This window comes from Uranotaenia lowii, chromosome 1, assembly GCF_029784155.1.
Source record: "Uranotaenia lowii strain MFRU-FL chromosome 1, ASM2978415v1, whole genome shotgun sequence".
Taxonomy (NCBI): Eukaryota; Metazoa; Arthropoda; class Insecta; order Diptera; family Culicidae; genus Uranotaenia; species Uranotaenia lowii.
The window spans coordinates 8,712,599-8,739,709 of NC_073691.1; the positions used below are offsets into that span (position 1 = coordinate 8,712,599).

The following is a 27,111-nucleotide window of genomic DNA, read 5'->3' on the forward strand; positions in this document are numbered from 1 at the left end:
ATCCTGACATTCTGAATAACAAGTTAGGAGGAGAAACGACGGTTAAAAATGAAGAAAAATGAGTTTACAAAAATCTAAAATTTTGTCTCCAAACCCTACCTGGGGTAAGTGGGGACGGCTTTATACAGACCTGATGTTAACACATTTATACAATTTTCTTTCCGTCATCGTATACAATATAGCTAGATTAAGCATTCGGATCATGAAAAGTTGGGAAGTACCATGCTCTTAAAGCAAAAGACAGTTATTAAAACATAGGTATCAAAAGGGCTGTTCCTTCGTGTCAACTACAGAAAAGATTCAATAATCAAAACAGTTTGTAAACAATTTTTATTTCAGAAATTTACCATTCTGTGGCATTGATCTCTTTCAAGCAAATCGTCTTCAAAAACAGCAAAACAAAAAATAAAATGGCATTATTTTGGTAAAAAAGTGACTAGTGATAACATTCAAAGAATAGTAATTTTCCAGGGACCAGCTTGAAGAAAATTACCAACTTCTAGCCCTCCAGTATAATCAATAAATGAAATAAAAATCTTCGCAACTTTTGATTCTGATTTCCGATCCCAAAAACGAGAATCACGCGCGCACCACCTCTACCAGAAGGATAAATGCAAAGCTGGATCCCTGCCCCAGTGCCTAAATCGGAGCATACCGATTCCAAAAAACTATGAATTATTTAGTAGCTTTTAAGGCATTAATAGATCGTGTTCAACTTTTTTCAACTCCACAGGTGGTTGGTTGGTTGCCAACGCCAAAATAAGCAACAGGCATCAGCGCTCTCAGATCCCCGCCATTTCGTTTCAGCTCCCTCTTCCCTCGGCTCTTGATACTACGAGAAAGAAAGAAAAACATTCGCCAGATACGTTTGAGCCCAGGCACACGGTCCTGAATTTAATACGAACCACCAGCCAGTAGAAGCAACAGCAGCAGGGCGTGGTTGCCAAAAAAGAGATAAAACTTTCGAAAAAAAAGAATGTCTCGGTACAAAGACCTGTTGCGTTTAGCCACTCACCTGCCGTTCCACTGTGGCCTCCGTTCAGGGATCCGTGATGATGGTGGTTATTGGAACTGGCTGCCGATGATGATCCATTCCGGAGGAAACTCGTTCGTCCTTTGCCCTTGCCCTTGCCCGAGGAACCACCCGTGCCAATGATGGTGGAATTGGTGGTGGTGGTTCCCACAGTTGTCGTGACAATGGTGCCAGTGGTCAAGGATCCAGTCGAAGGAACAGCCGCGGATTGTTCTCCTCCGGTTAGCTGATGGCTTACGGGGATGCGTCTAATCGGGGAATTTGCACATTTTAACAGCATGCTTCAGCGCTACACACTCGACGCCGAGAACAATTCTCTGGAGCCACCTTTCCACAGTAAAGGAAAGACACACTTTTTGATTCACTTTCTTCTGCTCTACCCTCGCCAAACTAAATCGAGGGTATTTGAACTTCAAAGGACGCACGTCACTCGAAACGTTTCTTTTCTTCGTCCTGTCTTTCCAGGAAAAAATAGTTGTATCTAAAGCTTTTCTTCTTGTGATTTTTCTTCTTGTTCCTCTCGTATCCGACACTCTGGACTCCGACTGGACTAGGCTAGTATCACTTGTTATCTGTTGCTTGTTGCGCCTGGTCTGACTTTAATCATCAATTAACGATGGTACACACATTAAACGGGCGATTCCCGGAGAAATGATGGGTGCTGCTCTCCGTCGTTCGGTCGGTCGGAGTCGAACGCATGGATTGACAGGCGCATTCACGAGTACGCGCTCCACAAACACTCACACGTGTCAGCTTGTGATGCTCGTCGTCCGTCGTGTCCTGCCAGTCAGCCAAGGAGAGCAGTGAGTGAGAGATCAAATCCAGGAAGCGAAAACCGAATGGATACGCACGCACGCACAAACTTTTTTAACACTGTGCTTCGGGTGAGCTTCGTCAGGCTACCACCACAACACCGGTAAGGCTCGCATCTCAAGGCACATCATTTGCTGAGGCACTCCCGGCCAACGACCGAAAGGATACTAGGATACTCCCCGGTTTCCCGGATGGATACTCTTCTCAACTCAAAACGGTTGTTGAATCACAACACAACTCCTGAATAAACATCAAATTTCAATTTGCTCGTTTCACTTCTCGTTTACCTATCTAGGTACTGGGATTCCATCACATAGATACAACATAGACACTCTGACCGAGCGAGCACGCTTTTCCATAACCTTCGTCGGAGTATTTTTCGATAGGACTATTGCTAACTATTGCGAAAATAGACAACAAACTAGGACGGCACATAGCCCCCTTTACCCTTCCTACTATTTTTTTTAATATCGACCAAACAACATTCAATATTCCTGCTTCTTCGTGATTTCACATCCCAATTTTATGTGGTTGCTGTTGTCGTTGTTGTTTTATCATCATCAACAATCGGACCTCCCCGGAATGTTGAACAACTTTTAAAGTTTTAGGAAAGCTAACATTGCTGTAAACTCCGGTTTTCCGGAGAGCACCGGGGCTAGAATCACAGGGTGGTAGGCAGGGGCGATGGTTATTCTTCGGTCGGTTGAATGAAGCAGCAGCGCGTGTTGACTCTTTTTTGTTTTGTTGCTGCTGCGATGGGGGCGGTTGGTAGTAAAGTTATTTGCTTTAGGCCAAGGTAGAGCAGCAACTGCCGAAGATGGTGCTGCTGGTGCTCTATTTGCCGACCTATTTTTAGATTGACTTTCTCCCTTCTCAGTCGCGGCCTGACTATACTGATACTTTAAAACAACAGTTCTAACTTGGATGGACTTGGAGCGGTTGGACAATCTAACAAGAGAGAAAGAAAATTAAATCATTAATTATTTGTCAAAGGGAAGGGTTTTTAATTATGTTTTGTTTCAAGAATTAAATGCTGTACATTGCCTGAGTTAAGAAATGACGGCGAATTATAATGCCCTAAATAATCAGAAATGAGTTACAATAGGGAGCAGCGATGTTATAAAAAATGAGTCATTTTTCAAAAAATAAAATACATGAAATTCGAAACGCAGATCATTGTTGGATTTTCATCCAAGATTGATTGATAAGCGTTTAGAACTTTTATAACCCGCATGTCAAAATTTTGTTTCATTAAAACGAATCTACAAGATAGAAGAATCAAATTTTCACAAATGTCAATGCTTAGTGAATAAAAATTGGATTAGAAAACTTACTAAAATGACAAAGACTACAAAAATGACAAAAGTAACATTTTTTCTAAATAAAAAAAAAAAGAAAATTTCTTATAAGGTACACCGGGGCAAGTGCAAACTCGGGGCAAGTGCAAACGTTCAACTTTTCTCTGTTACAAAAAAAGTAAAAAATATTTCTTCTTCTAGAAATTGTTGTTTAGACCCAAACAAACAATCTGACATAGATAAACTAAACTTTCTTTAAATTTTTCACTAAAAACTCGGCATTGTTTGATCACACACAAATTCAAGTACGTACTAGACATGAACAGTGTGTTTTTGTTTTGCATATTTTGGCTACAAAAAAGGGCATTCAAATCCGAATTTTCGTTAAAAGGTGAGTGTTTGAGACCGATATTCAAGTGAAAGCAGAAAATTTATGATAAATTTTTAGTACACCCCGAAAGTTGTGAAAATAATATTCACTCTTGTTAACCCACACTGCGGGGCAAGTGCAAACGACACTACCGGGGTAAGTGCAAACGCACCTTTAAGCCATGTAACATCAGCCATTTCAGAAAATTCATCACCAAAATGGTTCAGCATTATATTAAAATGGTCAGAAGGGGTATCCAAAGTGTTGTATCTGAAGCGGATGTTCAAAGTTCCGTAATGCATTAGTAAATGAAGGTCTTTTGCTTAAAACAACAGTCACCAAAAATGAAGTTCCAAATAGTTATCAATATTGCAAAAAAACAGCAAATATATTGATAATAGTTGATAAAACGTACCGGAACATGTATTCAATTCATTTTAGGACCGATACACTGACTCATCTGTGAATTAGTTTGGAAAAAGTATTGCGTTTGCACTTGCCCCCATAAACGGGGCAAGTGCAAATTTTGAAATTTTTTCACAAAAGCACCGTTACTTTTTACCAACATTTTTTTATTTTTTACTTTCAACGGGAATTTGTTGAGAACTATTTTAGTGATGCAACGAACGATAATTAATAACTTTTGAACATATACATATTTTTTTAGGACATGTGAAAGTTGAACTATGGTGAAATCCGTTTGCACTTGCCCCGGTGTACCTTAAATTTCCATTTACTATTCTTGTGTAGATGAACGTGAAAATGTTATTTCGTCAGTTACTCAAAAACGCGACATGACGAAATAAAAATAGTTCTACAGTTCGATTCCACCATGTTACTGAGCCTAGTTTTGACGCATCGTAAAGTTATTGATGAAATATGATAAATAGAAGGAAAAAATTTAAAAAATAATAATAACATTTTTGTGTATTTTTGTGTATTTTTTCTATTTTGTCAATTTGATTGTTTTTGTGATTTTTTTGTTCTGTCATTTGTGACTTGTTTGTAATGTTGTTTTTATTTTCTCGTAATTCTAGATTTTGTAACATCGATTTTTTCCCTTTCAAGATAATCGCGGTTTTGACCAAGGGCCTCAAAATTCTACACCGCATAACTTTGGATCTCGACCATTGACTTGACCCATTTTTTACTTTATTTTTCAACAGTCCCTCAGTGAAATATCAGCTCAATTTGTTTGGTAATGTTTGAGATATAACAATTTGAATGACAGTTCAAACACTGATCACACTGACATGACACTTAGAATTTTGTATAAAAGCCTCCTACCGTTGACATTGCGCGGCAGCAATTCGAGCGTAAAAATTTGACTCAATAGCATGGACTCCAACCTGCTCAGTCCGTTCGATTAGTCTGAACTAATCGATATTTATCAAATACCTGGTTTAATTTTCCAGTCGGGTATTGACATTGCTCGGTTATTTTTCGAGCAGCCAAAAATCGAAATCAAGTGTCCTGTCAGTGTGGTCAGTGGTTTAAAGTACAACAAGTCAATCTCAGGTCCAAAATATTTTAGACACGTCAAATCTGATCAGATAATGAATTGTACTGTCTAGGCACCACTCACATTCATAAGAAGGTGAAGGACAAAATTGCCCATGTAAGGACGCTGTTCACTATAGCCATAAGGGTAGCTAGCTTTAGACTCATCCTAACACGGTAACAGGGCAAGAGGTTCGTAAACCGCCAGGTAACTGAAGACCTGGGACCTTCAAAAAGCGTACCCAGAATCAGTTGGTTTTGCAGGAGATAATGAACACCACAAAGAGGAAGTCCAAACGAAGAAGACGTACGTTGAAGTTAACCTGGGCGAAAACGGCAAAAGAATCCGCCGAACACATTCCGGTGAGATGATCCTTGAGTTGCACCGCAGCTTGGCAACAACAAATTAAGCCTTTAAGGTCAGGGCGGCTGAAGAACCTGGCGAGAAGGTAGAGTTGATTGTCTGCAACAAAAACTTGAACGAGATCAAAACTGAGACAATTCTTTAAGCGTTTATTCCCTTCTCTTTGTACGGAAATAACAGAGAATTTGTTGTTAGGGGGAAAGTTCATATAACTCGTGTTTGACTAATCTGTAACATTTAAAGCCTGAAAAATAATACCATTTATTTATTTACATACACCCAAAATTCAGCCTCTGTGCCAATGGCGTGTAGTCAATTACATAGCATCATTGGTACAAGAAGATAACGCGATCGGTGCTGATTCGATTTGCTCCCACCGGCATTAATCTCCCAAGTTAACCGAATTGCGTATGTCTGAAAGAAACAAAATAAAAACGCTTTCACGTCCCTCCCTATCGCATCACAAGACTAAGAAGGATGGAAATAAATACCGGCCAACACCAGGCAGCCAGCGAACCGAGCACTGTGCGTGTGAATGTAGCAAAAGCAACAACAAAAACATCCTTCTAATTCAATCCCTTCAATCAACCGGCAAACAACCACGGCCGAGCTGTGCGTGTGTATGCAGTAAAAGCAACAACAAAAAAAACATTCCTTCAATTCAATTTGCCGGCAAACAACCACGGCTAAGCTGTGCGTGTGTATGTAGCCAAAGCAACAAGAATATATTCCTTCAATTCACCGGCAAACAAGCACCGGCCAAGCTGCCCGGCTTTAGCAGCTGTGTATATGTAGCGTGTGTATGTAATAGCAGGCAGTAAGCAAAGCACAGTTCTCATTCAATGGGTTTCCCGTTTCCTCCACTCCCGTTCCCTTTCCCGTTTCCATAACAAGACAAATGAATACCTTGAAAGGAGGCCAAACGCCGGGAAGCCACTGTCGTGCGTTTCTTTTGTGATTGATCGGTGGCAGAATGGCTATGACAAATATCCCTCGTCCTGCATGAAGCTCAAATAGTACATTGGTTTAAATGTCGGTCTGGTAAGACTATTTGATTAGTGATATGAGTTCGATTCTCCCTACGGGCGCTGTGGTTTATATTTTTATTTTCTTGTTTCTGGGATGAATTATCCAATAGGAACGAAATCCCATAAAATGTTTTTCTTGTTTTGCTTGAATGTAGTGGTCATGCATCATTTTAGTTGGGAGCCGAGTCCTTATGCCAGTTACGGTTTTTCAAACATATCATCTTCGGCACAGTGCACATTTCAGCGCATTATCGGCACAGAGATGTGCTAAATAGGCATTGGATTTTTGCAACCTCTTCTATGGGTGTAGTACTCCGTCTTACGACATAACTTGACGAACATAATTCCTAAAATTCACTCGGTTCATAGCAACCGTTCTCCAATTTCTCGGGCACCCCACGTTCGCCAGATCACGCTCCTACCGGATTCGTAGCGAACACCTGTTTTGCAGGACAGTCGTCCGGCATTCTCGCAACGTGTCCAGCCCAGCGTATCCGGCCAGCCTTCACCACCTTCTGGATACTGGGTTCGCCGTAGAGTCGCGCGAGCTCGTGGTTCATCCTTCGCCTCCACACTCCGTTCTCCTGTACGCCGCCAAAGATGGTTCTTAACACTCGTCGCTCGAATACTCCGAGTGTACGCAGGTCCTCCTCGAGCAATATCCATGTCTCGTGCCCGTAGAGAACAACCGGTCTAATAAGCGTCATATACAGGTTACACTTCATATACAGGTTACACTTCGAGGTTCTTCTCGACCGCAGTTGCTTGTGGAGTCCATAGTAGGCACGACTTCCGCTGATAATTCGCCTCCGGATCTCACGGCTGGTGTCATTGTCTGCGGTCACCAGTGAGCCGAGATAGACAAAGTCTTCGACTATCTCCAGCTCGTCGCCGTCGATCGTGACCTTGTTATTACTGGGCAAGCGGGTTCGGTCGGTCTCGGATCCACAGGCCAGCATATACTTCGTCTTGGACGTATTAATCATCAACCCAATCCTTCCTGCTTCGCGTTTCAGTTTGCGGTAGATCTCCTCCACCGCCGCAGATGATCTGCCGACTATATCAATGTCATCGGCAAACCAGATAAGTTAACTGGATCTGTTGAAAATCGTGCCCCGCATTTCGCCCACCGCTCGTCGAATAACACCTTCTAGCGCCACGTTGAACATCATGCAGGATAGACCATCACCTTGTCGAAGCCCCCTGCGCGATTTGAATGAACTCGACAATTCACCCGAAATCCGCACACAGCACTGCGTTCCATCCATCGTCGCCTTGATCAGCCTGATCAGCTTCCCGGAAAAGCCGTTCACGTCCATGATTTTCCATAGCTCGTTACGGTCGATCGTGTCGTATGCGGCTTTGAAGTCGATGAATAGATGGTGCGTAGGGACTTGGTGTTCACGGCATTTTTGGAGGATTTGCCGTAATGTGAATATTTGGTCCGTCGTGGAACGTCCTTCCATGAAGCCGGTCTGATGACTTCCCACGAATCTGTTTGCTTGTGGCGTTAGGCGGCGGAGTAGGATTCGGGACAACACTTTATAGGCGGCATTGAGGACAGTGATCGCTCGGTAGTTCTCACAGTCCAATTTGTCGCCCTTCTTGTAGATGGGGCATATTACCCCCTCCACCAATTTTCATTGAAAGTGAACAAAACGTTAGGAAGCATTTTTGAAGCGTTAAGCGTTAGCGTCAGCCCAATCAATCTGTAAGTATTAGTGGTATTAGGTTGATGTCATGCTGAGGCGACAAGCGTCGCTTTGCGTTCTACGTTCCATTAAGAAAGCAATGCAACGCATTTATATGTCATACAGGCGCGCCATAGTGCTTTGAAATTCACTACAAATAATCACTTCTCTACATCTGGTAATGCTTGGCATCGTCTCCTTTCGTTTGGGAGCCATTAAAAACTCATCAGATCATGACCCGGATTGCAAGAATGCCGAAATTTGAACTGAAAAATTCCTTGTTTTTTTTGCGGAAACTAAGAATTTATGAGATATTCTCGCCGATTAATTTATTATTTTATTTTACTTACTTATTTTATTATTAATTCATCGAACATAAAAGTTTAAATGAATAGTAAAAACACGGTTAAACAATATTAAATAATCTGGACTGACGTATTCGGCGAATAAAGCGACTTGTAGATTCTCTAAACTGGTGTAGGTGTTCAGCATCCTGGAACATACGCACCATCGTGCTTAGTGGCTCATTGAAGCCATATGAAGTTCGATGAGTTTGATTGAATAGTAACGAGCCAGATCGTAGGGTCCTTGATGGGGCACTGAAGTTTATCATTCCTAGCAAATTTGGCGATTGCACTTCTCCGTTGAAAATTTTTGAGATAAATGCTGCCTGTTGAGTCTTTCGGCGGCATCCAAGAGTTTCTAGACCCAAAAGCTGACATCGCTCAGGATAAGCGGGGAGATCTTCGGGGTGGCGCCAGGGAAGGTGTCTCAAGACGACTCTGACAAATCGCTTTTGCACACGCTCAATCCTCAAAATCCAACTTAGCTGGTAAGGGGCCCAAACAATTGAAGCATGTTCAATTATTGATCGGACGAGCGCACAGTACAGGGATTTTAAGCATAACGGATCTGTAAATTCACGCGCCACTTTGGTGATGAAGCCGAGTTGACGATTCGCTTTATTGATGACTGAAGAACGTTGACTGTTAAACGTGAGCTGTGCATCAAGGATGACTCCAAGGTCATCGACTTCTGATACTCTGTTTAAAAGCTGGTTGCCGATTTTATATTCGTAGATGAGTGGTGTTTTGTTTCGATAAAAAGTGATGACGGAACATTTCGACACACTAACTGATAATTTGTTCAGTGTGCACCATTCGCCAAAAAGATTCAAGAGTGATTGCAAGCGAACGCAATCTTCGATATCTATAACAGGAACAAATATTTTAAGATCATCGGCATATCCAATTTTGGTTCCGTCTTCTAAGCTGATAATCAGATCATTAAAGAACAGAGCGAATAATAGGGGCCCCAAGTTGCTTCCTTGTGGGACGCCAGACCGATTCGTAAATGGAAAGGATACGCTATCACCGAGCTTGATTCTAATACAGCGGTTTGTTAAGAAGGATTTGAGCCAAACAACCATGTTGTTATGAATACCAAGCTTAGCAAGCTTAGCCAACAAAATCCCATGGTCGATAGTGTCGAATGCAGCTTTTATATCGGTATACACAGCATCAATTTGTTTTCTCTTTTCTATCTGGATCATGCAGAATGATGTATATTCAAGCAGATTAGTACAAACTGATCTCCCAGGCATGAACCCGTGCTGCTCACTGGCTATGTAATGCGATGATGCGCGTAGAAGAGCTTGGCTAACGACAATTTCAAAAAGTTTGGAACCAGCAGACAAACTGGTTATGCCTCTGTAATGTTTTACATTACGACGTTCGCCATTGTTAAAAACAGGAAACATATACGAACTTTTCCATTTGTCAGGAAACTTACGTTGTTGGAACGACTTATTGAAAATTCGAGTTAAAGGCAATGAAACAGCTTCCATGCAGCGAGAATAAATAACAGCCGGAATCCCATCAGGTCCAGGCGCAAAAGAAGTTTTCAATTTTCTAGCAGCAGAAACGATGAGCTCTTCATGAACTGTGAAAGTATTAAAGTCTATCACATCTGCTGGGACGTGATTAGTCGCTTCGCTGCAATCGCTTTCGGGTGTGACGGAATTTAAAAATACAGACTTAAAATGTTCTGCAAACAAATTGCAGCAAGTGTCTGGAGTATTCCCAACAGCTTCATGATAAAAAACGGACGAGGGCACAGAGCTCGACTTGCGTTTTGAGTCTTCGGTAGGCAGTGCTAGCTATTTTAAATTGTTGTTGCAAATCATCAGTTCGATTTTTCCTTAGTTTGCGTAGACTAGCATTCCTCTCACGGCGTAGATTTCGCAGCGTTGGTGTACTCCAAGCGGGGGAAAATTGTGGTTTGAACCTAGGAACGTTTGAATTTAACCAGTCGCTAATTATATCGCAAAAGGATACTGTCATGTCGTCAACCTGTGAGTTACTGAAAAGTACGTCCCATTCAATGCTGTTCAGGTATTCTGAAAGTAGCAAAAAGTCAGTCTTTCGGAAATTCAGAGGTCTGCTATTATCTCTTGAAACGTTTGGCGGAGCAACTTCGGCGGGCAAATCAGCGGGCAGATCGAAAACAATGGGTGGGTGATGAACATCTACTGGAACCAAGGCATCAGGAGCAGCTTTCACGATGATTTCATCTTCACTAAAACCGAAAACTAAATCGAGCGTCCGTTCAAGATGATTCCTGATTGCGTTAAATTGAACCAAACCAAGCGAATTTGTTCCGTCAATCAAGGTGGCAGCAGCTACACTAAGAGGTGTTACATTCGACAGTTTGGCTCCCGTGTCATTATCACAAGTTCGGGCGGATCTTCGAACTATTGTGCTAAAAACGCGGAATCACTGCTTCAAACCGAGAAAAAAAACAATATTTCCATAGGATTTCATACTTGTCGCGCTACAAAACACCCGGGCATCAGCTTTATCGCGCTTTCCAAAGCGCTCAATATGTCAGGTTTGAGCTTTTTCCATGGAGATCAAAATAAACGCGCTTCTTTTCGCCTGAGTATGACATCAGCTTGATGTCGGGGTGTTTTTTTTAGCGCGACAAGTAGAAAATCCAATGGGAATATTGTTTTTTTCTCGGTTTGGAGCAGTGATTTCGGAATTTAAGCACAATAAATAGTTCGAAGATCCGTCCGAATTTGTGATGATAAACTAAATAATATCTGAATCAGCAAAAAAAATTTCATGAATTCTTAGTTCCCGCAAAAAAAAACAAGGAATTTTGTCGCTTCAAATTTTGACATTTTTGCAATCCGGAACATGATCTAATGAGTTTTTAATGGCTCCCAAAAGAAAGGAGACGATTTCAAGCATTATCAGATGTAGAGAAGTGATGATTTGTAGTGAATTTGAAAGCGCCATGGCGCGCCAGTATGACATACCAATGCGTTGTATTGCTTTCTTATTGGAACGTAGAACGCAAAGCGGCGCTTGTCGCCTCAGCATGACATCAACCTTAGCTTTACCGCGCTTTCCAAAGCGCCCAGTACCTGACATACCTGACATAGTATAACAGCACCCTGATTTTTCGTTTTGTTCACCCGACATCCTACTCTCATTTAATCTCCATGGAAAAAGCGCAGACTTGACATACTGAGCGCTTTGGAAAGCGCGACAAAGCTGATGCCAGGGTGTTTTGTAGCGCGACAAGTAGGAAATCTAATGGGAATATTGTTTTTTTTTTCTCGTTTTGAAGCAGTGATTTCGCTTCGAGAGCGATAAACGCATACTAAATGCGTCTAGAAATATTAAGCTGTTTCCAACTGACGGAAGTTCGTGGTCCAAATTCAAAGTGTAGACAGAAATAAAAAAAACATAAAAAAAAAGTTTTAAGCAGTAGAAACGTTTTATCCTGGCTCTGGCTGTGTTCCAGAACCCTTGGAGTTTAGAAAATTTGGGCTTTTTAGAAGCCGATACGAAAGAGAATGTGAGAATTCTTCTGTGTCGACAACTTCATTCAATTTTGCGGTCTTCCGTGCTTGCCAGGATGGAACTGCCCTATTTTATACCCCTGCTATGAAACACCTCCGAATTGTCAGGTCTATCAGTTCTCAATTCACTGAAGATTCAACCCGTCATGTCCACAAAACTAAGACACTAAAAATCTACTGATTTATGCTGAATAAAGTTCATTTTACCGAATTTATCGCTCAGACCACTGGAAATTGTCTATGCTGAGATTCAATTCACGTTTCTGCGTTTGACAGACTGACATATAAATGTTTACTTGACTAATATTTGACAAAGGCCTCAGTGTACGGACAATTTTTTGACATCGTTTTTGGAACTTTCTATACAAAATGAATTGGATTATTTTTAAGGTTTAATTCATAAACATTTTTAATACTGATCTACAAAAAGGACTAGTTTCTGCAGCGAATGATGTAATTGTAGTATTTTTATTGACTGAAAAAGTGCACTTTTTGATTGTTTGGATTTCAAGGTACGTGCTGTACGGACAATTTTTTGATACAGTGTACCTGCTCTCCATTTGATCTCCATGGAAAAAGCGCAGACCTGACATACTGAGCGCTTGGGGAAGCGCGACAAAGCTGATGGCAGGGTGTTTTGTAGCGCGACAAGTAGGAAATCTAATTGGAATATTGTTTTTTTTCTCGTTTTGAAGCAGTGATAAACGCAATACCAAACGCGTCTTAAGCTGTTTCCAACTGACGGAAGTTCGTGGTCCAAATTCAAAATGTAGACAGAAATCAAAAACATAAAAAAAAGTTTTAAGCAGTAGAAACGTTTTATCCTGGGTCTTGCTGTGTTCCAGAACCATTGGAGTTTAGAAAAATTGGGCTTTTTAGAAGCCGATACGAAAGAGAACGTGAGAATTCTTCTGCGTCGACAACTTCATTCAATTTTTCGGTCTTCCGTGCTTGCCGTATGGAACTGCCCTATTTTATACCCCTGCTATGAAACACCTTCAAATTGTCAGGCCTATCAGTTCTCACTTCACTGAAGATTCAACCCGTCATGTCCACAAAACCAAGATACTAAAAATCATTTGGTCCTTCGAACCGGATCTTGATCTGGGTGGTTGACAACGCGAAAATACCATATGGCGTTGGAAGCATGCAGTATTCCATGGCCTATTCCTTAAGTTTACGTGTCGACTACGCGAAATTAAATTATCATATGGCTTATGGCAACGCGATACCGGAATATACTGGTTGTGTATCACCCGTCGTGTCTTCACACCTAACAACCTGCTACCTTGCACCCTTATCCAGAAAAAAGATAAAATCCGAATCAAGGAAGTGACACTGTCACAATCCACAATCGTGGCCAGTTGTATAGGAAAAGGACCACGCTTCTCCAACACAATGAGATCTATTGAAAGCTTGAAGAGCGAGATCTACGATACCAGTACAAATCAGCTCAGCTCAAGGATGTAAAGTTTGAGCTTCTTCGCTTTTGAGTCGTGACATTTTTTAAGTTGTATTGCCAAAAAATTAGCCCGCGTACTTTATATACATATTTCGGTTACAATAAACAAGTTGTTTTGTGAAGCAGAAATTCGGTAGTTAACGCCTCATTACATCATAGGATCGTATTCCTCTCCTTCATGGCATCATCAAACCTCGCAGGAAATGTATATGTAAAGAACACCAATTCGGAATTCCTAAGAGCAGTTCGCGCCGCTCTACAGATGATATCGCACCAAAGTGACGAGATAAGCTATCTTAAATTGAACAAGGCCAAAGGGCCAAATCTTCCTAATAGAAAAAGTTACTGTATCATGCGGATAGCTCGCGCGCTCGGCTCCAATATCTCCAATTTCCCATCGAAACAAGACTATCGAAGAATAAACAACCCAATTGAGAAGCGCATTTTCAACCAGTTAAATATTACTACCCCGGCAGGCATGGGGTAACAAACGGCAATAATAGAAACTCGCGGCCCGCAAAACACACTCTTCGTCACATGCTGCTGGTTAATGATGATGGGGGCTTGCGGTTCGTGGTAGGCAGCACCTATTTTACACCATCACCAAAATCCTCGCGTAGAGAAACCAAGGGAGTAAACGATGGACGCTTCCGTTCGGTCGGGTCGCGCAGATTGGTTTGTTTCGTCTATCAACAGCCTACCGCACTCGGGAGTAAATCGTTACTTTTTGATGTAGTTTTAAAACTACAAGTAAATTGAACAAAATTGAAATTGTGTTTACAGAACGTAAATCGAAACTGACATTGTTTGGTGTTAAGCTATATAATACTGGGAGGGATTGTTACAAAAAAAACCGCTGCCACTGTACGGTTTCGCGAAAAACGGCTTGTACATAGACAGAGCATCCCCTAGTCATTATAATTGATCGATAACAACATCAAATAACAACAATAAACTTTGCGAGCAAGCATCCTATACATACACAAGGTAAGGGAAGTTGGGCTGTAGTAGAAGGAGGCATCTCCATCATCTATCTGTACCTATCCCTGTACGAGTACCTACTCAGCTCATAAAATTTCTGCTGATGGAATATATCACTTTCGGCGATACGTACGGTTTTGTTGTTGTTTTTCAGTATGTTTTTGTTTTGTTGATAGCAGCAGCAGCAGCAGCTGGCAGCGTGCGAGCTACAACACTACACAACCACAATCTATAATGGAACCATTTGCCAGAAGGTGTTCAATCTCGACACATGCTTACCCATAAGAATAATTTTCGGTGGCAGCAGCAATTTGGGCGTTGATTTGAGATGTTTTTTCTTTCAATTTAATTTGGCGAGAGAAATGTAGAGCTTAAACCCGTCTTGCGTCTCATAAGTTGGTTCGGATAAACTAAAACTTATTTTACAGTCTAAAGAGTATAAAGAGTATGATGAGTATAATCGTTATCGAAGCTTTTACAGGAAACCCACTTTTATCATTTTAGTCATCTTAGTATTTTTTTGTGCTTTTCGCAGTTTTTGTATTTTTTCATAGCCTGATTTTGCCTTTTTATTTTATAGGTTTTTTCATGTTTTTTTTCTTTTTAATATTTGTTATTTTGGTAATTTTGTTGAGTTTTGTAATTTTTATTAATATTTTTTCGATTTTAATTATTCTTGTAATTTTCTACTTTTTATTCGCTTACTATTTCGGTCATTTTTACTTTTGTTGTTTGTATTGCATTGTTCTTTTGAAATTATTGTCATTTTGGTCATGTTTTTCGCGATTATTTAATTTTTAGTCATTTTCATCATTTTAGCGTAATTTTTGCCTCTTTGTTATTTTTTTTTTAATAAGTCATTGTTTGAATTGTAGTTTTATTGTAGTTCATTAATGTAGTTTTGGTCATTCTCATTATTATCGCCATTTTTGCTTTGATTTTTTTTTAATTCAAATTTTTAATAATTGGTTATTTGTGTCATTTTTGACATTTCTGTTTTCTTCTGATTATTTTTGTAAACCTTGTCATTTTCTTCGTTTTTGTCATTTCTTTAATTCTTTGTTTTTATATTTTTTGTAACTTTGAAATTATTGTGATTTGTGTATTTAATGTCATTATTTTCTTTTTCATCATGTTTGTCATTTTCGACTTTCTTGTTCTTATCGAAATGTTTGTTTTATTCGATTTTTGCAAATTTCACATTTTTTCGGTTTTTGTAACTTTGCCATTTTTATAATCTTTGTTATTTTTATTTTTGGCGTTTTTTGTCACTTTCGCCATTTTAGTTTTTCTTTTGTCATGATTGTCATTTTTCAGTCAGCGTTGTAGCGTTTTTTTTGTAATTTTTAGAAATTTTGTCAAGTGTAAAATTTTTGTCGTTTTCTTATTTTTTTTCGGTCACTTGTATCTGCTCTATCATTCTTTCATTTTTGTGCATTTTTATTATTTTTTGTCGTTTCATCATTTCACTTTCATATTTTTTTTTGTCATGTTTATAATTGTTTGTATTTTTTCGTAGGTGATGGAAAGAATTAGAGAAACATGAGCTATCAAAGAACGAAAGAACATAAGCCGTAAATACCATGAACTTTTCGAAAAAGTTACAACGGCTCACCGGCAGAACTTGAACCTGCAATCTCCGCTTCAGTACAACGGCGCGTTATCTTTTCTTTCCGAAAAATTCATGATATTTACGACTTATGTTCTTTCGTTCTTTGATAGCTCATGTTTCTCTAATTCTTTCCATCGCCTCCGAAAATGTGATTATTTTCAGGTACAAAGATGTACCAAACGATTTCATAACATCAGTATTGAATTGTTTGTAATTGTTCATGTTCATCATTTTGTTATTTTTGTCATTTTTGTTTCTGCTTCTTATTTTTGTAATTAACATGATTTTTTCCCATTTTTTTGTCAATGTTGCGCTATTTTTATCATTAAAAAAACCCTGTTTTTGTCTTTTCTGCTATTTACTTCATTTTCATCATTTTGTTAATTTCTGTCATTCTTTATTTTCATTTTTTCCTCTGATTACTGTTTCGTTTCTGTCAGTTTATTAGGTAATTTTTGTTATTTTTTATCACTTTTATTCTTTACTTGTGATACGTTTGTCCTTATTGTCAATTAATTTTATTTTTTATAATTATTGGTTATTTGTGTACTTTCTGATTTTTTTTAAAATTTTCTTAGTTTTGGTAAATTACGTAAATTTTCTAAATACTGGTGGATTGAGTCATTATTATATATTCGTTATTTTTATAATTTTAGTCATGTTTGTTGATTTTTTAATTTTTGTCAATATTGTAATTTGATTATTTGCGTTTTTTATCATATTGGTAAGTTTTTCCACTTTTGTGTCATTAATATAAATTTTGTAATTTTATCTACTCGTGTCATTAATATAAATTTTTGTTATTTTCAGTTTTTTTGGGACATTTTAGTTATTTTGATCAATTTTGTCATTTTTGCTAGTGTTGTTGCTTTGGTATTTTTGTTTTAATTTGACACTTTTATTACGAATGTCTTTTAACATCCAAACATCACATACATTGGACTAAAAAAGACTGTTCCTTCTTCGAAGATTTATAAACTTTCATTAGCTGAATTCGATATTTTGCTGCATATGTATGTTATTTGGTTTTCGTTGCAATCTTGAGTGAATGTTATAACTTTTTTTCATATATGTACATATCAACCATCGTAAAGATTAAGAAAATATTACTCCTGCTGCACTGCCCCTATTCGCATATGAGTCCCATGTGCATTTTCATCGTTTTTGAGTTATCGATGGAAAACGCTTCTTCGTGGTCCAATTTACCAATAAAACAAGTTTTTGTTCGAAGTTTGTTCCCAAAATTTCGAAAAAAATATGACCCGTGATGTGTCCCATGTGAAAAATATTCGCATATGAGTCCCATGACCAACATTCAGCGCCAGAGCTTACAATTAAAGGAAAGGATAGATAGAAAATGAAGTAAATCAATTATTTAATGCTTAAAACATTAATTTACATAAAAATTGATCGTAAAGTAGCAAAATGATTCCGAAGAAATCTGGTTCTAGTCACAAAAAACATTAATAAGTAACAAGTTAATTCTACCAAAATTATTTTTTCGACAAAAATCAACCGATGAACTCAATAGATCAGTCTTTGATCAGGATGGATCCTTCGTGGGAGATTTCGACGATCTAATGTGTGATCGGTAGGTGGTACTTGAAGTGTTGTTTCGGTAACAAAATAACAAACATTTTTCATTACTTTTTTCTATATGCACAACAATATAAATACCACTGTTTTCGTTTATTACCCAGGAAGATTTTCCCGGAAGAAATCTCCTTCTTTGTCTTGAATCCAGCAGACTTTTGGTCGGTGTTATCCACGTATCCGTAACACGCATTTAATTAAATGATGATGATGTCTGATAAATTCGCAGCAATTTCACACGAATGAAAACAAAGTTTTGGAAACACATCCCACTTGACGAAAAAACCTTGATTGAAATCAGTTTGGAATCAAGATCTTTCGAAAATTTTCTTCCGTCATCAAAAAGAATGGTAAACAAATGGAAAAAATATGTTAGAAAAGTACTTGCCACTTGCCGATAACTTTAGCACCAGAGACTCATTTGCGAAATATCTCTGATCGAGGGTTAAGAATATTCGCATATGAGTCACATGAGTGTTTTATTGAAATTTCTCCGTAATTATTAGTTAGAATTAGCGCAAAAATAAACAAAAGTATTCTTTGAAGTGTTTTCTATCCGAACTATTGATAGGTTTTGCCAACAAACGATGCATACGATTGTTTTCATGAAAACAAGTTTCAAACTTTACAAGCGTTTTTCTCGGTTTGCAGTTTTTACACATGGGACTCATATGCGAATAGGGGCAGTGCAGGTTTAAATATCGGTTCATTTATCTTTCATCAAAAACGACAATATTATTCTTACTCTTCCAATTCATCAATTGAGTGCTTATCTCATTTTTCGAACTGAGACCAAATTGTCCTCAACCCACATCTTATTCGATTTGATCGAACACATTCTTTTATCTCTGAAAATATAGGCCCAGACCATTGATGATGTGTGTTTGATTAGTAAAGGTATAGGAAAGCCACATATTCTAGGTCAATATCAAAATATAACCCATCCAATGATTGTCGAACAGAGAACTGGCTTACGAATGAGCCTTTTTATGTTTACTTCTCTTATGGATAGAATTCAAGCACAGTCGAAAGTGTTGTTCTGATTCCAAAGCGATAGACGTTTCCGAATGAAGGATATCTGATTGATTAACTCGAATAAGGACCAAGGAGGTTTATTTTCTAAACCTACACTTGTAGGTAATGCCAATTAAGCTATAGGATCAAACATGCCTGATTTAACAGCTTGTTCCCTGTTAATTTATTATAAAACTTTTTCTAGAAAATTTGTATTCTTGACTTAATTTTTATTTTAGAATATAAAAAACTTCTTAAATTTGAAACATGCTTGATTTTTTACCATTGATAATGGAAAGCATGCTAAATGGAAGCAACAGGTACCGGTGTATAATACATATGGCCAGGAGTTACTTTCATCCGTTTACATTCCGAAACAGAACAAAACCGTGTGTTTAACACATACAAACAAAAAATGTACATTCCAAAACAGACTTAGAACATTGTAATGATTGCTGGTTCAATGTTGCAATTATCTAACGTTGATAAATCTTAAGAACCAGCTTTAATTACGATTATCATCATCAGCAGCAACATATCCGCAATCGCGGAGGAAATAAGCAGACGAAGGACTCTGATGGCTCCCCGCTGATAAAAACAAAAAGACAACTACTAACACCATCAGAGCAAAAAGAAGCAACCCCCATCTCGATACAATCTGGAAGATTTTACCATGGCAAACTTACCTTATTGCGGCGAACTCGTCCGCCAAACGATACTCGATACCGGCGCAGAACTGAACACACACGACGGAAGTGGTCAAACGCACCCGGAACGGACCAACTGAAGCACGGAATTTTACGACACCAAAATTTTTATTGCGATTTGATTCCAGATTTCTTCGACGTCGTCGTCGTCGTCGAGTTTGACAAAAGTGTTGCTCTCATCCGGCGGCTGCTGATGATGAGTGTTCGCAACCGGGATCTCATTTGTCTGCGGTTACTCAGTTTGGCTTTGTTTTGAAAAGTGGGTGACTCGAGGCACGCGGTGGGCTGAAATGTGAGCTATTTTTTTAAATTATTCAGAACTTTATTTAGCATTTCGGTATCGATTTTTGAAAAGAACCAATACGTCAAGACCTATGTTTTGAGAAAGACGCATTTGAAGTTTCAAAAAATATAATCAATTGCCTATTTCCAACCCCCTGGCAACTTGACGTTTCCCATACAAATCGTGTGTACCAGTTTTTTCTGGTTCTCTGGTTCTGTCAAATCGAAAATCAAGCGACTTAACATGTCGGAAGGACGCATATTGAAATATATTCTCTTTCAATTGATTCAACAAATGAAAAAATGATTCGAATTTAAAAAATTTTAGCTCAGTTATGTAAAAACGATCTGTTTTCAAAAGTTAAGTCGATGCAAACGACTCACAGACGTATATCTTTGTGTCATTTATTAGGTCTAAAACTTCTGGACTGATCAAAATAATCCACTGATAATCGGCAGTTTTTCGGAACAAGTATCCCTTCCACCGAAACTATTGTGGACAATCGTACACAATAAATGTAAAACAAAACATTACCACAACAATCATCAAGTGATTTTCATACACTGTGATACATATGAAAATTTTAGAATGGCAAAACTTTCACATTATAGCAGAACATTTCTTGTTTTATGGAAAAACTGTTTCTATACAATAAATGAATAGGTAAATTATTGAATGTGTATAATTTCGGTTGAATCTTTTCTTCATTCATTCGAAAGTTATGAATTTGCCTGATTCGCACCACATTTGATGATGGACCCTTTCCATACGCATGGCTCGAAAAGTACGTAAACAAGCGGTACACATGCGACATCTGCGATTTTGAATCAGGCACACGAAACTCGCCAGAACTGTCAAGTTGCCAGGGGGTTGCCTATTTCCTTCTTTATTATCATTTTCCTGACTGAGTACCTAAACTCCTTAAAAATAAGCACAATTTCATTCCGCTATTTATAGGTGAATACAAGTTTTTTGTGATTGTTACGAGAAAAATGAATAAATTTGTTTCTTGGCCTTTTGTTTTCTTATTTTGTCTTTTCGACAAAATGCGAGCGCCCTTTAGAAATCCAGAATGACTGTTTGCCTTTTGGATCACTTACCACAGATGCGATATTTCGACCAATTTTAGCATTGCAAAGCAACTAAAAGTAATCTCACTGACGTATTTGCACATTTTAACAAAAAACCATTCAAAAAACACTATTATTCGCGCCGCTTCGGATTTATTTCGCTGCGAAGCGGAAAATGAACGGTAATGAATATTTTTCTTGCTGGGTGACAGAGGTTCATTCTAGGTGAGTGACCGAATGAACACATCTGTCAAAATGGTAGAATTTAGTTAGTGCTGTTTTGATTTTGCTCTCGCTTCGGATTTTCCGAATTGAATTTGTGTGTAACGGGTTAGAATTTCGGTTCGAAAATGGCCATTATCGGATTGTACGGTCACAGCAAGCAGCTTGAGGATGATAAATGGACGATTTGTGCGACGTAATTGGAAATTTCGCTCATCAAAGCTGGGTTCGGATCTGGGTCATATTGCCGAAAAAACAATCAGATGCCGACGGCTGCTGCTCCAAAAAAACAGTTTACAAAAAGGCGGTGTTTGTTAAACATTTCCAAAAGGTTTATCAGGTATGTAGAATAATTTGAGTTTAGTAAATACCTGTAACTGTTCGATGAGAATGGTTTTAATAAATTTTGATCATCCAAAGGAAGATAAGTTTTTTTTTCGTTTTCAGTAATGGCGGATGCTGCCGGTTTATATATTTTCTCCAACCGAGGTTACCCCCGTGGCATGCCGGAAATTATTATCGCCTACCAGATAGAAGATCATGGAATACCGAGCACTTATCGAAACCAACAAAATAGCAGCAGCAGCATCAGGTTCATACGTCAGATTTCGGTTATATAAACCTGAATCCGGTTTTCAATTTATCTTAAAATTTAATTTACTTGATTTTTATTAACGGCTTATTTTTCTCTGGAACCTCCTAGGAAATTTATTTTTGTTTAAATGTTCTGAATTGTCGCTTTTTGATACCGGTAATCCTCACATGTATCCTTCACTTGAATTCCACTTTTTTTTTAAATATTTCTAAGCATGGCATATTATCATCAAAAATTGAAAATAAAATTAAAAGTACTAATATTTTATTTTAGTCATTGCTTCTTTTTAACGTTTCGCAAATCAAGTTTCAATTAAAATTGAATTTTGGATTTCATTAGGAGATCATACTTTCCATTCAGTATTCCAATTCATATTTTAGATTGCAATTAAAAAGTTTCAATATATTTAGAAATCATATTTGCTAATAACTTTGTTTCATTTTGTTCACAAAACAATTATTCATTATTATAATTAACTATTTAGAGCCTAACATTATGATTTATATAAATTTTCGATTAAATTCCTATCTCGTCACCACCTGAAAAGGTACCGACAATTGTCACCTAAAATCGTCACCTGAATGCGACGATTCTCACCCACGGTGACTACGAGAATAGGGTAAGAACTCACAAAGTTCATCCGAAGTGACGTTCCTCACCTAAACCGACTACTGGAATAGCTTGACTTGGGTGAGTCGACTACCATCACGTCACGCGCGGCGCAGAATAAGGGCCAAAAATTGCTTTTCACCCCGGGATGAAGATGGCGCAAAAGCATCGTGATTGCACACTCATAGAAAAATTATTCGCCTTTTCAAACAATTCAAATTTAAATACACTATATAGAATTCGTATTTTTAGATGTAAAATAATAATAAATTTTTAGATGTAAAATAAAAAGTTTAATACGTTTATGATAGTAACTGGATTTCTTTACAATTGGCGCATACGCTCTTTTCTAAAATCGATGCTGTTACAAAAAATGGCATTAACTATTTAAAAAAAGTCTCATTAGACTGATCAACGTGATTTTCTACAATTGTTTGCAAAAAAAAGTGTTCGCAATCATCACAATAGAATGCTGTAGAGGAACTGGAAAACCTAATTTGAAAATTTATACTGTTTTTAGGTTTAAAAGTTAAGACTTTTACGAAAAATCATTTATTTCGAGGAAGAAATGGGTTAAAAAATAAATTTCAAGTTATCACTTCGAACGCAATAAAACTATTACCAAATAAAGTGTGTTCTTTAAAAGAATCGAATATTTTTTCCAGTGTTTGAGTGATCACATGTGAGTGCTCGTATGCACAAATGCACTGCATGATGTGCATATGGTCAATATTTACAAACATCAAGAAGTGCATAATTTCTGCTTTCCAAACTCGTTCCAATATGGTCGGTACAAATTAATTTTCAAGGAAAAAATGGATCTATTTCAAACGATTTGCCGGATTTGTGCCTCCCAAGAGGAGCTTTGCGACTTAACGCTTGAGCTCAACTTGCCGGTGCTGCACAAACTCACTTCGCTGACCACAATACGGGTAAATAAATCCATTGTTTATTTTCGATTTTAAAAGTTGCTCAGAAGAATGATCTTTTTTGTGGAGGAACAGATTCAGGAGAATGATTTGCTACCGCACTGCATCTGCCTCGAATGCGTCAACAAGCTGGCCATGGCATATGAATTTTTGTTACGCTGCGAAGCAGCCGAACAGAAACTACAGGACGATTTGCGGAAGCTGCAGCAACAGTTAATGCTCCATGCAGATGATGCTGAAGGGGGGCTAGAAACGAGGTTAATCGTTTCCGTTGTGGAGGAGACGGAAGAGCGAGACGACGGTTCTCCAGTTCCGTTTGAGGAAGCTGTGCTGAAGCTGGAAGGCGTAGATTGTTTGGTTGATGAGGAAACGGCGATTTTAGTTGAAAAACCCGAGGAGGAGAAAGCTTTAGAAGAAGTCGAGGACACACAGGATTTAATTTTTGAAGGTTAAAATGTTTGTATCAGTTCTGTAACAAAATTTTTATTTGTTTTTTTTCTCTTATTTTAGAATATGATAGGTTAAGTTCCGTTGCCATAGTTTATGAACCGGTCCAGGTCGAAGATGTCGACTACGAAGGCTATCTGGGGGAAACAATCGTCGAAAGAAAACTCGAAGAGCATTACGCTGGCGATGATGATCTCAGTGATGGTATTGTGGAAGAACACGACTCTCTCGACGAAATTGGGGAGGAAATCGAAATGGAAGAGCTGGAGATGAAGCCAGCCCTTGGGGACTATGGCGATAAGAAATTCTTTTGCGAAACATGCGGAGAAGGTTTCGAAAAGTGTACCATGTTGCATATACACATCAAATCGCATGGAAATCGGCGGTACAAATGTGACCAGTGCGATCGTTGGTTCTCCAGGAAAACTCATTTGCGAGGTCATGAAGTAATTCATACCGGCGAGAGGAACTATCAGTGTCATAGTTGTCCGAATACCTACACAAGTTCAAGGAATCTCCGAAGGCATGTGAAAAGTGCCCATCTGGGCGAGAAGCCTTTCGTTTGTGATCTCTGTGGGAAAGAGTTTTCACAGAAAACGATTCTGGAGACGCACCACAGCACCCACGTGCAGGACAAAAATTTCGACTGCGAAGTCTGCCAGAAGAAGTTCAAATCGAAAAAGTTGTTAGATCTGCACCTCAAGCGGCACTTAAAAGTGAGCATGCCGAAAAATTCCGAGCCTTACGATCCAGTCGAGTGCGACATTTGTCAAAAAGTATACTCCAACAAACTTTCGCTGAGAACTCATAAACAAATGCACACCGATTTCAAGATAGAGTGCAGTTTTTGTGGGAAGCACTTCAAGATCATGGCCCATCTGAAGGTTCACCTGAGAAGTCACACCAAGGAGCAACCGTACGAGTGCGCAGAATGTCACAAAAAGTTTGGCTACGAATCGTCGCTCAAGACGCACATGTTAACGCACACCGACGCACGACCTTACAAGTGCGGCACCTGCGATACGACCTTCCGGCAGTTAAACCACTTGAAGGCGCACCAGCTTCTGCACACTGGTGCGAAACCTTTCGAGTGTGCCGTTTGTAAGAAATCGTTTGCCCTGAGGAGCAACCTGACGATTCATATGCGCATCCATGGGGATTCCGAGGCTAGTCCGTATCAGTGCCGGCTGTGCGAGGGCAAGAAGTTGAACGATTCCAATGCTATCAAGCGGCACCTGAAGGCGCACCCGAGCGGGAAGATTATCAAGATTGGGGCGCTCACAGTGATCGTCGAAGGAGACGAGGAGGAGGCGGAAAGTCCGGGGGTCAATAGTGTGGAGGATTACTTTTCAAAGGATGACTGTCAAACTGTTGGCAAGGAGAAAAGTGTTTAAACAGAGCGCTCGAGATAGAGTTCACTAATTAAAGTATTCTTGTTAATTGTATCCCGGAGTTTTTGATTAAATATCACGTCGTCAATAGCTGACCTGCTCGGTCTTTCGGTGGCACTCTAGCAATAGTCCTTGTCCTTGCATCACAAAGGTGGCGAAAAATGTCATACAGTGATCGGATATCTCCATTGGAGGCGGCATTTGCTCCCTTTTCGGATAGGAAGTTTATCCTGGCTCTTTTGTCTAATCTTGAAGCTCGTTTTACTGCCTTTTTCAGTTCCGCGTTTCGGAAACGGTTTTCGGCTGGTAAACGGTGGATAATGTGCAACACGAGACCCCATAGTGGTCATATCACCTCTTATTCACAACTCCTATCTCTACCTCCCCGCGGTGCCGGCTGGGGTGCGAGTAACCTAAGCGGAGATCGGGCACCCAACCCCGGTGGATGCTTTGGTCGCATGCAGACTGAGAAGGTGGCCGCACGCGTCTGTTCCCCAGGTCAGGGGCGGCGTGCAACAACAACCGAGCGTCTGTTCTCCAGGTCAGGGGCGGCTCAAACAGCGTCTGTCTTGCAGCAAGCGGCTGAATTTATGAAATGCGGCTCCCGCCAGCTAAGTCCAAGATGGCAGCCCCATCGCGGGATAGGGACTTTAGGCTAACAACCTACTGCTCCCGATTCATAACTTGTTACGGAATCCGAAAGAAATGACCGACCTGGAACTTTGGCGACGACTTTTAGCATGAAAACACGGACACGAATTGGAACTTGGAACGTTTTAACCCTTGCCCAACAAGGCAAACTGGAACAACTGGCTAGAGAGGCTAGCCGCCTCAAGCTTGAAATTCTGGGACTGAGCGAAGTCCGTTGGCCTAATACTGGAGAACACAAGACACAATCCGGGCAAGTCCTGCTTTACTCTGGCATACGAGGAGAACATGCTACTCGGGAACGAGGAGTTGGTTTCCTGTTAAGCCCGCAGGCCTACGCGGCCCTCATTAGATGGGAACCGATAAACGAAAGAATAATCGTAGCCAGATTTAGAACACGGGTTAGAAACCTTACAATGGTCCAGTGTTATGCGCCAACTGATGTTGCCGATTTGCAGGAGAAAGAGCAGTTTTACTGTCAACTGAACAGCGTGGTAGAGAGAATTCCGAAGGGTGACATTCAAATCCATTTGGGCGACTTCAACGCAAAGATTGGCTCCGACAATCAAGACCTTGAGCGCATCATGGGGCGCCATGGCCTAGGACAGATGAGCGAAAACGGAGAGCTGTTTGTAGAATTTTGTGGCAATAACAACATGGTGATCGGTGGATCGCTCTTCCCCCATCGACCAGCACATAAGGTCACTTGGGTATCCCGAGATGGCCGAACAGAAAATCAAATTGACCACATCTGCATCAGCCGAAAATGGAGAAGGAGCCTTCTTGATGTCCGCAACAAGCGAAGCGCAGACATTGCATCTGACCATCACCTCGTCCTTGGCGAGATACGACTGAGAGTTGCGCGTGTCCAACGGCGCGAGGAGAAAGTCGGGTGTCGTTACGACGTCCGCCGGTTGGAGAATCCAGAGGTGAAAAGGGCATACGTTGAACAGCTAGAATTCCGAGCCTCGGAGCTGCCGACAGACGGAACAGTCGAAGAACAGTGGTGTGGAATCAAGAATGCCTTTATCACGACGAGCCATGGTACTCTCGGTAAAGTTTGTGGAAGAAGAAGTGAATGGATGTCGGATGAAACTTGGAGGATGGTCGATGATCGGAGAAAGGCGAAAGTCGGATTTGAACAGGCATGTACCGGGTCAGCCAAAGCAGCCACCCGCTTACGATATGCGGAGCTGGAAAAGGCAGTTAAACGAGCTTGTAGACGAGACAAGAGAGCCTGGACAAACTCCCTAGCCGAAGGGGGGGAAAGAGCCGCCGCCAATGGAGATATCCGATTACTTTATGACATTTCTCGCCGCCTCAGTGGTGCAAGGACTAATGCAAGAATGCCGCTGAAAGACCGAGCAGGTCAGTTATTGACCGATCGAACAGATCAGCTCAAACGATGGACTGAGCACTTCGAACAACTCTTCCGAGTCACGAATAGCGATGGCCAACAGAACCCGCAGCTTGAAGCGCCAACAGTAAGTCGCATAAATGGCGTCAACTCGGAAGCGCCCTCGCTGGCTGAAACAGAAGCGGCAATCAAAAACATGAAATCCAACAAAGCACCTGGGATC

At 39.9% G+C, this 27,111-nt stretch overlaps 2 protein-coding genes across 4 annotated transcripts in view; one reads left to right on the top strand and one right to left on the bottom strand.

The window, feature by feature from the left end:
* Nucleotides 1-19,511, bottom strand: part of LOC129739243 (nuclear factor of activated T-cells 5) — an 88,207-nt gene extending 68,696 nt beyond the window's left edge. For 2 of the 3 annotated variants that reach the window (XM_055730668.1, XM_055730666.1), the window contains exons 1-2: nt 19,317-19,511; nt 1,016-2,794 (exon numbers count right to left, since the gene is read on the bottom strand). In XM_055730668.1, coding sequence (XP_055586643.1) covers nt 1,016-1,313 — 298 coding nt within the window. In that variant the 5' untranslated portion in view covers nt 1,314-2,794; nt 19,317-19,511. The remainder of the gene's footprint in view (nt 1-1,015; nt 2,795-19,316) is intronic. The other variant, XM_055730669.1, reaches the window with a different exon arrangement.
* A 3,340-nt stretch (nt 19,512-22,851) lies between these two features.
* Nucleotides 22,852-24,998, top strand: LOC129739245 (gastrula zinc finger protein XlCGF57.1-like). The gene is made up of 3 exons (XM_055730670.1): nt 22,852-23,048; nt 23,121-23,493; nt 23,556-24,998. The coding sequence occupies exons 1-3, from the start codon at nt 22,932-22,934 to the stop codon at nt 24,884-24,886; spliced, it is 1,821 nt and encodes a 606-aa protein (XP_055586645.1). The 5' UTR covers nt 22,852-22,931; the 3' UTR covers nt 24,887-24,998.
* The last annotated feature ends 2,113 nt before the right edge of the window (nt 24,999-27,111 follow it).